Here is a 10980-nt window from a genome sequence, read left to right on the forward strand (position 1 = left end):
ATGTCTGTGTCTCCATGTTGGGTGAGTGCTGAGTAGTTCTGTATGTGTGCATGTGGGAATGCATGTTTGTGTCTGTTTGTCTAAGTTTATGTGTCAGGTCAGGGGTTAGACTCCACCTCTGAGAACATCTCATTTCCCCCACCACACTCCCTGCCAGTGTCTGATGCCCCCACCCACTGGTGCGTTGGTGGTTCTTGGTGTCCGGGGCTGGGTGCTCGGGTGTGTACTGGTTCACTCCTGGCGGCTGCTTGGCGGGACCTTGGCTCAGTCAGTCCCCTTCCAGGGTGTGGAGGCCCCTTGGATCTCGGGTCTCTGGGCCCGGGGCTCAGTCTGCTCTGGCGTAGCCAGCTGCCAGCACAGCCTGCTGCCTTGTCGCCGAGGATCCCTGTGGCTTCTGCACTGTAGCTCCTTGGTAAGCCAGATGCGCTGCCAGATGCTCATGCAGTGCAGTTAGCTTCTTTAGCCAGACATAAATCATGTCAGGGCCCGGTGGTGTCCGACTCCCTATGCTTGAGATTCTTTTTTGGATGTCTGCACTGTAATGGTTACTGGATGGCTACTAGATACTGGGTCTATCTGTCTCTTCTACCCTGTATAGTGACATTTTTAATTTTTGTTTTCCATAGTATTATTGTTCTTAGTTTATGCTGCATCCGTTTATTCATTAATTTCTACCCTGTCCACTCAGTGTAACGTTTTTAACAGTCTATTTTCAGGTATGTTAGCATAATTAAAGATAAGTCCCGTTTAAACTCGTTAGACTCATCTCCTGTTTCTCATTGAATCACTTTTAAAAATTTTAATTCTCTAACATCTCCTGTGACATCACTTTTAGTAGTCTACAAATGAAATACAGCTTTTTGACATTAGTCTCCTGTTACTGTGTTAACCAGTGACTGGCATTAATTGCAGCAAGAAAAAACTCTAATAATGTTCTCCATTATTTTGAAGGATCTCGCAATGGGAACAGATGCAGAAGGTGAGAAGATCAAGGATCCCATGAGGCTCATTGTCCCCATTCTGCTGGATGCCAATGTCAGTGTGTCCGACAAGATCCGCATCATCCTGCTCTACATCTTCCTTAAGAATGGTCAGATATCCACCGTCATCCTGTTTTTCATGTCAGCTGAAAACCATCGTTTTTATCTGTCTGATCACCTGCAAATGAAAGACTGGCAGCCCACTACCAGTCTTTCAGTTTTATCCTTAGACAGTGTCCTATTGCTACAGTTTAATTTTTCATATGTGTATTCTTAGGTTTTGATTTATTTTCTTTTGTCAATTCATTCTTTTTTTTTTCTAAACATGCATGTTCCCATGCGTGTGAATTGCATGTTTGGACTGGGTATTTGTACTGCACGCATTTGTGTGTCTCACTGTGTGTGTCAGGTGTGACTGAGGAGAACCTGTGTAAGCTCCTTCAGCATGCTAACATCCCACCAGAGGACAGTGACATCATTTCCAACATGGCCCACATGGGTGTTCCCATTATCTCTGAGGTGAGCAAATCTGCCAACAACCTCATCAGCTCATTTAGCATGAAAAAAACAAACAAACAAATAAATAACAAACAAATAAAAGCATTTGGAAATGTTACTACTGCAGCTTCCTGCATCAAAATGTCTCACTGCTGCTAAGATAAGACCACCACTGAATATTAATTTATTTAGTCAAAGAATCTGAATCTCCCTCTCCCTAGCCAATTCCTCCAGCCCATCCAGTGGAACACAGAGGTTTTTGCCATGGCCTGGGTCTGCCCTTGGGGCCCCCTTCTGGTGGGACATACCTAAAACACCTCACCCAGGAGGCTCCAAGGAGGCATCCTTGCCAGATCCCTGAACTACTTTGACTTCCAATCTCGGATGGCTGAATTCCTCACCCTATCGCTAACAAAGAGGCCAACAGTTTCTGACATTTGTAGCTACGGTCTCATTCTTTTGGTCACTACCCAGAACTCATGAGGGTAGGGACATAACTCGACTGGAAAATCAAGAGCTTTGCTTTTGTGCTCAGCTCTCTCTTTACCACGATGGACCAATGCAGTGCCCAGATCACTGCAGCTGTGTTCCCATTTGGACCCTGACTTGCAAAAGGCACTCCACTTTTTTGCAGCTAAGGACCATGGCCTCAGACTTGGAGGTGCTGATTCTCCTTCCCACCACTTCACACTCGACTGCGAACTATCCAGTGAAGTCAACAAAGCCACATCATCTGCAAAAAACAGAGATGAGCTTCTGAGGCCACCAAAGTGCAACCGTCCACCACCTGGCAAGAAATTCGATCCATAAAAAGTATGAATAAAACTGCTGACAAAGGGCAGCACTGGCAAAGTCCAACACGCACCAGGAACGAGTCCAACTTATTGCTGGCAATGTGGACCGAGCTCCAGGAATGGTTATGCAGGGACCGAATGGCCCATAGCAATGAGCCAGACACCCTACATTCCCAAAGCATCCCCCGCAAGATGAACTCTCCAGCACCCTGGCATAGAGTCTGAGTATCGTGATCCTCTGGTAGTTGAAGCTCACCCACTGGTCCCCCTTCTTAAAAATGAAAACCACCATCTCAGTCTGCCAATCCAGTGGCACTGCTTCAGATCTCCACATGACATGTCAGAGGTGTGGGAACCAACAATGCCCTACAACATCCAGAGCTTTCAGGAAGTCGGGGTAAACCTCGTCCACCCCTTAGGCCTGGCTACCAAGGAGATGTTTAAAGAGGACATGAAACACTACACATATAAAGGTTAATTTAAGATAAGATAAGATAAGATAAGATAAGATAAGATGACCTTTATTAGTCCCACACGTGGGAAATTTGTTTTGTCACAGCAGGAAGTGGACAGTGCAAAAGTTATGAAGGACAATTAGAATAAAATAAAATAAGAATAAATACAGTACACAACTGTACAGAATAGAATAAAAATAGAATACTATATACAGTAGAATAAAATAGAATAAAATATACAATAGGATAAAAATAGAATACAAATGCTATATACAACAGAGTGAAAAATACAACGGTGCCAGAAAGATTATTGCACATTTGTGTTATTGCACATTTGTGGATGTGTGTGTATGATCAGTTAAAGTCTTTGTTGTGGAGTCTGACAGCAGTGGGGAGGAAAGACCTGCGAAATCTCTCCGTCCCACACCGTGGGTGCCGCAGTCTCCCACTGAAGGAGCTGCTCAGTGCTGTCACAGTCTCATGCATGGGGTGGGAGATGTTGTCCAGCAGGGATGACAGCTTAGCCACCATTCTCCTGTCACTCACAACCTCCACTGGGTCCAGAGGGCATCCTAGAACAGAGCTGGCCCTTCGGATCAGCCTGTTCAGTCTCTTCCTGTCCCCAGCAGAGATGCTGCCACCCCAGCAGACCACACCATAAAAGATGGCTGAGGCCACCACAGAGTCATAGAAGGTCTTCAGGAGTGGGCCCTCCACTCCAAACGACCTGAGTCTCCGCAGCAGGTACAGCCTGCTCTGCCCTTTCCTGTAGAGGGCGTCTGAGTTATGAGTCCAGTCCAGTTTGTTGTTCAGATGAACACCAAGGTACCTGTAGCTGTCCACAGTCTCAATGTCTTACATCAGAATGATGTCAGTACATAACGTTACGTCACCAGATTGGATTTGCATTAGTTTATGTTAGCTAACGAGTGACAGAACTGATAACTCAGTGGAAATCAAGGGGACTGAAAATATGTTTAAAAGGATCACTGTTGTGCTGCCCCTGGCTGCAACAATGAGCTTTATGTTAAAACCAAGGATATGCTGTCCACTTTCACTGTTTGTCTCTTTGTTTGGCCCTTCATTGTTTGTTTGGCTGCACTCAAATGGGAAAATCCAGCTGTTTGCTGTAATGTTCGGTTTTGTAAAGGACTTTATGAATGAGGACGGTGTGGACAAGAGCCTATTTGACTCAGTTTACAGGTGGATCACCGCAGCGACAAGCTGGAGTTAGAAACTGATTTTTCCTCATCTGGCCTAGTGTACTGAGCGACGCAATCAGCTTATGATCTTCAGCTTGATGCTTAATTCACCTCCAGTATCCACCATGTGGTTCGGGGACAAGCGTGAAGCTCCTTGCAGCTGCCTCGGCAATGAAGGTGGAGAACATGGTGCCCAGCCTCCCTCGGAAAGCTGCCAAAGTTCTGCTGGAGGTGGGAGTTGAAGATCTCTGGAACAGGGTCAGATGTTCCAGAGATCATGTTTGGGTGTGTCGGGTCTGTTCAGCATCCTTCCCCGCCACCTGATTCATCTGGTCAATTGACACCTCAGCTACTCTCTTTATCTGAGTGTAATCATATCACATCAGGTCTGTGGCCACATTTATTGTACAAAGTCACTCAGGTTCCTTCCCCACCAGAGGCGTGACGGTCCATGTCGCGATAGCCGACTCAGGTAGCTGAGGATTGGATCACCAGGGCGCACATTGCACCCGACCCCTATGACACCTCCTGCAGGTGGTGGGCCTACAGGACGGTCTGCAGAATGACTTTTTTTAAATTAAGGAGAAATAGGTAAACTATGATAGCCTTTTATTAAGAGTACCCTGTAGCAAAGTATGAACATTTTAAAGAAAAGTAATATTTTTTGGCTGAACAAAAGTCATTTTTTGGTGCTTACTTGTCAACAGTAAAAACACTTTAGTTAAAAAGAGCATTTGTTCGCAGGGCACCACCAAGAAAACCAAGAAACCTGATCGCAAGGAACGGATTAGTGAGCAAACCTACCAGCTCTCCAGGTGGACCCCTTTTGTCAAGGATCTCATGGAGGTACTTTCCATCTGCTGTTGCTTTGTGTCATATAACTACAAGCTAATACTGTGGGTTAGTGTTATTAGACACATATCTTTAAATATCAGAAATATATTCATCTTATAAAAGCATAATAATAATGATAATAAAGACAATAATTATTATATTAAAAATAACAGTATTGATCATGACTAGGAGAGCACTCAGAGTTTGTAGGAGTATTTAGGAAACAAATGTGTTAAACAGTATTTTGGGTTACAATTGGTACGGTTACAAATTGTTGCTACTTGCATGTTTTCCTACAGGATGCAATTGAAGACAAACTTGATCCCAAGCAATACCCGTATATTTCCCAGCGACAAGCATCTGCCAAAGCCAGTGCTCCATCAAGGTGTGTAGTTAAATACAGATTTCAGGTGATACAAAATAAGAAGATGATTGCCACTATCGTTGTTTCAAAGGGTATACGTATACATGTATAAAACTCTCAGGACTTTGGCATAAATGTTTGTCTGTTACTCGTCATACAGTGCTCGCTATGGTAACTGGCACAAGAACAGGGGCCCCACAGAGGTGAAGACAGGGCCCCGGATAATCGTCTTCATCATTGGAGGCATGACATACAGTGAGATGCGCTGCGTGTATGAGGTCACCCAGGCCAATGGCAAGTGGGAGGCTTTGATTGGTGAGTTAATTTGACTGAGAATACTTATAGGAGAATTGGGTAATCTGTTAAGGGGCAATGCACATATTTTATACAGGCGAATTGGTTTGCTCAACACAAAGAGTACTACTCAGCCTGTACAGGTCTTTTAGCACCCCTATAACTGAACTTAGAACGAGGTGATTTTGAAATTCATGCCAGAGCTGCATCTTCTAGAAATCTTAGATTAGTTTGAATCTCACTAATCTCCACCTCAAGGTCAGAGGTCAAGTTTTCTCAGAATCTTGTGAATGTTAAGAAGTAATTTAGGATTTTGAAATCCGTACCATACTATGAGGCTGACAGCTAGCACTGGACAAAATACACTTTACAGTATTTTTAAAACTCTTGCAACTCATTTTTATCAAAGGCGATCTGATCAGATCCAGGCTCTGCTGTGACTGTCCTCTGAATCTGAAAATCATCTGGTTGTTTGGTGTAGAAACACTGACCTCTGTGGACAGTCTAGCATTTGTAACTTTTCAGTAAAACCTTTGCAGAGTATTTGTTTGTGTCTCACGTTATTAACAAGCTTTCACCCAGCATTTGCTGAGCTTTGAGAATTTTATTTCCTGTAGGTGCCACCCACATCCTCACCCCGCCAAAATATTTAAAGGAACTACAGCACCCAGACTTCTTGGACCCCAACACCCCACCAGAGGGCGCCGAGGAGCCTCCTGTACAATAAAAGAACATCTGGAAGTAAATACTGAATGTCATTTTGTTCTTTGTGTACCTCTGTGTTTACTGCTGTACCCCTGTTCCCCACATCATTTGATGCCAGTGGTTTTCACAAACAGTCAGAATCTGTGTTTGTCAGTGTTTTAATAAATCGTCCTGCAGGTGAACTGGACTGTCACAGAAATCCTCCCTGTTCCTGCTGGATTTCTACCGTTCCTTGTGTTTGATAGCTGTCTGAGGCAGGACTGTGTTCTGGTTGTAAAATGGCACAGGTTACCTACAACATTTCATACCATGTAATCTTTGAAAACTGCATTTTGTTCTAGCAATAACATAACATTGTTGAAAAACATTTATACATTTTAAATTCATAGCACCTGTCAGTTACAACAAAGTGATCTTCTAGATAACACATAAAAGGACCCAACACCTCCAGTAACACTGTGCGGAGTCTTGGTGCCGTTGTTGACCAGGATATGTCCTGTAGTGTGCATATTAGACAAATATGTAGGGCTGCTCTCTTCATTTGACTTCTTTTTATTTTATTCTGATCATTTTGCATCCTCACCTCTAAAAATCTCCATACATGTGTTAAAAACCATAGACTATAGTATTACATGATGCTGAATTATGCTTTCGCTCTTGATCGAGTAACGACAACTTACGGTGCATCCAGAAACTATTCAGAGTCCTTCACTTGTTCCAGATTTCGTAATGTTACGACCTTATTCTAAAATGGACTCAATTCATTTTCACCTCAAAATTTTACACACAATCCTATAACGACAAAGGACAGTGGTTTGCTTGAAATTTTTGCAAATGTATTAAAAAATAAACGAAAATATAACATCTAATTAAATATTTACAGCCTTTGTCATGACACGCAAAATTGAGCTCAGGTGCATCTGGTTTCCTCCAGTCATCTGTCGGATGTTTCTACAGCTTGTTTGGAGTCTACCTGTGGTAAATTCAGTTGACTGGACACCACCAACACTGGTCTGTATAAGATCCCATAGTTGAGAGTGCAGAGCACAAACCACACCATGAAGTTCAAGCAGTTGTCTGTAGACCTCCGAGACTGGATTGTATCGAGGCGCAGATCTGGGGAAGCGTACGGAAACGTTTCTGCAGCCTTGGAGATCCCAGTGAGCACAGCAGCCTCAATAATCCATAAATGGAAGAAGTTTGAAGCACTTGGACTCTTCGTAGAGCTGGACACCCAGCCAGTTTGAGCAGTCGGTGTAGAAGGGCCTTTGTCAGAGTGATCATCAGTTCTTGGTCACCTCCCAGACTGAGCTCCAGCATTGCTCTGTGGAGAGAGGAGAACCTTTCAGAAGGACAACCATTTCTGCAGCACTCCATTAATCAGGCTTTTATGATGGTGTCCAATTGGAAGCCACTCTTCAGGAAAATGGCCTGACAGTGCTCCTAGAGCTTGCAAAAAGGCAACCAAAGACTAAGACCACAGGAAACAAAATTATCTGATTGATGAATCAAAGATTTAACTCTCTGGCCTGAATGCCAATACCATTACTATAGTGCAGCATGGTGGGGCCCACATAATGCTGTAGAGATCTTTTTGGCAGCAGGAACTGGGAGACTGGTCGTGGTCAAGGGAAAGATGAATGCAGGAATGTACAGAGACATTCTGATGGTAGCCTTCTGCAGAGTGCTCCGGCACTCAGATTGGGGTGAAGTGCCATCTTCCAACAAGACAAGACGCTAAGCACACACCCCCCCCCCCCCCTTTTTTTTTAGCAGCTGCGTAGTATAGTGGTACGGCTACACACCTTCGCAGCAGGCATCGCAAGTTCGATTCCCACCTGGTATCTAGCAAGGGTCCTGGCTAGACCCCTGGCAGTCTGTCTACAGTTCAAACACAAGCATTTCATTATATGTTGTACTGTGTATGTGACAAATGAAATTTCTATTTGAATGGTCTTGAGTGTCCCACCCAGAGCACAAACTTGAATCTGATTGAACATCTGATCTAAAAATGGACGATCCTCATCCAATCCGATGAAAGTGAAAAGGTTCTGCAAAAAGAACAGGGGAAACTCCCCCAAAATAGGTGATCCAAGTTTGGAGCATCAAGCTCATAGACTATAGGCTGTAACTGTTTCAAGCAAACCTCTTTTACTTTGTTATTACAGGGTGAGGGATTATTTTAAGGTGAGAAATGAAGTTAATACATTTACATTTCCTCCATGAGTACTTTTATGACTACACATTTTACACTTTTACATTTATATATATACACACTGCATATCCTTTCAAGGCAGGTGATTATAGTGTGTATCAGGTGTTCTCTGAATCCACCATTGTGCAGGATTATATAAGCTCGGTAGTCCTATGAAAGCTACAGCAGCCACATAACAAAGTCTAAAAATACAAAAAGTACCTCAATCATAGCAGGTTGTGTAAGTAGTTAGTTACACTCACTGCACATGTTATTAGGTGCACCTTGCCAGTTAGATGCTTTATTTTGTTAGATAAAAAACCTTCAATGTTAGACTCTTGTAAATATGAAAATAAAAAACCATCAAGTAGAATTGTCTGCACATTGCACTACCTATACAAATTTCTCCATAAAACAAAACAGAAAGTTAACCACCTAACATCCTCTGAGGAAGTAACTACATAGACAACAACTCTAATGAGAAGATGATGATGTGAGGTGGTGGGAAATGAAGTCTGGTGGTTAACAGAACAAATATGGGGCATGCAATCAGTGTTTAAATATTTAATCAGCTTGGTGTCACCATTTATCCTGCAACATGTAATAAACTGAAACAAAGAAGCAAAACTGACAAAGTAATTCACACATTTGTTGCCATGGTGACGTGCAGCAGGGTTTACAAGAACACTTTACAAACTGCAGAATTTCAAAAATAACATTTTATTTTATGTGCTCTGTAACAGATTTATATTCACAGCTATTACTTTTGAACAGGCGGATATGCTAAATCAATATTTCCAGTTTATCATAATGCATATTCATCATTTTTTAGCCTTGGCCTACCCAGAAGACATCCTTTAACTGTTAAAAGCAGAGAGGATGTCTCTGTGCGTTAGAGGTTGATCGATCAATCAGAGTTTTGTTTGTGAGGAGATTTTAAATGAAATTCTGAATTTAACAATGAGCCACTGAAGAAAAAGAAAAAGTTCTTTCTTTTCCGTGAAGACTTGAGCAAACAGACTGGTCATACATCATCTTGTGTCTTTCAGGGTCAACTGAAACCTTTACCCCTTCTCACCTTGTAAAAACCCTCAAAGACTTGGAGAAAGAAGAACAGAGCACTGCCTGTAGTACTCCTTCATAAAGCAGCAATAGCAAACTCTTACTCTAGATTCCCCACCCACTCACACGTCAGAGCCAAACTTTGTGTTGTATACAAATCAGTTGTTAAAACTCCAAACATGGAAACTGCTAATCATGACTTACTGGGAAAGCTGGAGTCTTTGTTGTTGTTAACGCTGTATTGTGTGATTATATTTATTCATCTAAAAAATAACAACTGTATGAGATTCAGCATTATTTTTTATTTGCTTCACAGTTATAATGGAGCAAAATCTGTGCCATACTCACACAACAGAGTATGGCACTTCTCATCTAAAGTAGTGCTTTTCATGTAGTGGTTACCATGGCATATTGTAAAAATCATTAGCTTTATAATAATGTCTGACCTGGAAGCCTCCAACATAAATGTAGCTGTAGCTCCATCATTTACTAGATAAGTAGATGTGATAGTGATTGTTTGTTGTACACTGAGTATCATTTTTCCTTTTATTTGACCATAATACTTGGTTTTTTATTTTATAGTGGTTCTGTATGACTAGTTATCAACTGTTGTTTGAAAAGAGATCGCAGTGTTATCACACATTTGTACTTTTTGTCCTTATCAATAAACAGTACTTGCTACAGGTTGTGTGTTCAACTAATAAAGTGACTTCCATTAATCTCTCCTCTCTCTGTGAGTTTCAGAGGTTAAAAGACAGCACATGTACAGCATATGTACAGTACATATACAGTACATATATGTACTGTATATGTACATATACAGTACATATGTGTACTGTACATATATTTCTGAAAGCATTCTTTGTTTACAGAATTTTTCACACCTGCCTAAAACGTTTGCACATGTTTGCACGTACTGTATATGTACATATATGTACATATATGTACATATACAGTACGTGCAAACATGTGCAAACGTTTTAGGCAGGTGTGAAAAATTCTGTAAACAAAGAATGCTTTCAGAAATATAAATGATTGTTTATTGGCCCTAAATGTATTGTGCAGCAGGACAACAACCCCAAACACACAGCAAAAATCATTAAGAACCATCTTCAGTGTAAATAAGAATAGGAAGTACTGGAAGTGATGGTCCGGCCCCCACAGAGCCCTGATCTCAACATCATGGAGTGTGTCTGGGATTACATGAAGACCCAGAAGGATGTGAGGAAGATCTGTGCTTAGTTCTCCGAGATGTTTGGAACAACCTACCAGCTGAGCTCCTTCAAAAACTGTGTACACGTGCACCTAGAAGAAGACAAAGGGTGGTCACACCAAATGTTGATATGATTTAGATTTCTGTTTTGTTCATTCGCTGCATTTTGTTGATGAATGAAAACAAATAATTAACAATTTTATTGTGAAAGCATTCTCTGTTCACAGTATTTTTTCACACATGCATAAAACTTTTGCACAGTAGTGTAAATACACCATGAGCTTTCTGAGGTACAGTGCTTAATACATTTATTAGACCCCCACCCAGTGTGAGGTGTATGCCACAGCTGCCACAGTATTGGTAATCACCAAAATCAGTTTTTAAG

At 41.9% G+C, this 10980-nt stretch overlaps 1 protein-coding gene across 1 annotated transcript in view; it reads left to right on the forward strand.

Moving 5' to 3' along the window:
• Positions 1-10102, forward strand: part of stxbp1b (syntaxin binding protein 1b) — a 47317-nt gene extending 37215 nt beyond the window's left edge. The window contains exons 14-20 of the mRNA XM_063490623.1: positions 952-1090; positions 1390-1499; positions 4674-4775; positions 5063-5148; positions 5288-5442; positions 6039-6162; positions 9370-10102. Of these exons, the coding sequence (XP_063346693.1) occupies positions 952-1090; positions 1390-1499; positions 4674-4775; positions 5063-5148; positions 5288-5442; positions 6039-6148 (702 nt within the window). The 3' untranslated portion in view covers positions 6149-6162; positions 9370-10102. The remainder of the gene's footprint in view (positions 1-951; positions 1091-1389; positions 1500-4673; positions 4776-5062; positions 5149-5287; positions 5443-6038; positions 6163-9369) is intronic.
• The last annotated feature ends 878 nt before the right edge of the window (positions 10103-10980 follow it).

The sequence above is a fragment of the Pelmatolapia mariae genome, linkage group LG12, assembly GCF_036321145.2.
Source record: "Pelmatolapia mariae isolate MD_Pm_ZW linkage group LG12, Pm_UMD_F_2, whole genome shotgun sequence".
NCBI classification, from domain to species: domain Eukaryota; kingdom Metazoa; phylum Chordata; class Actinopteri; order Cichliformes; family Cichlidae; genus Pelmatolapia; species Pelmatolapia mariae.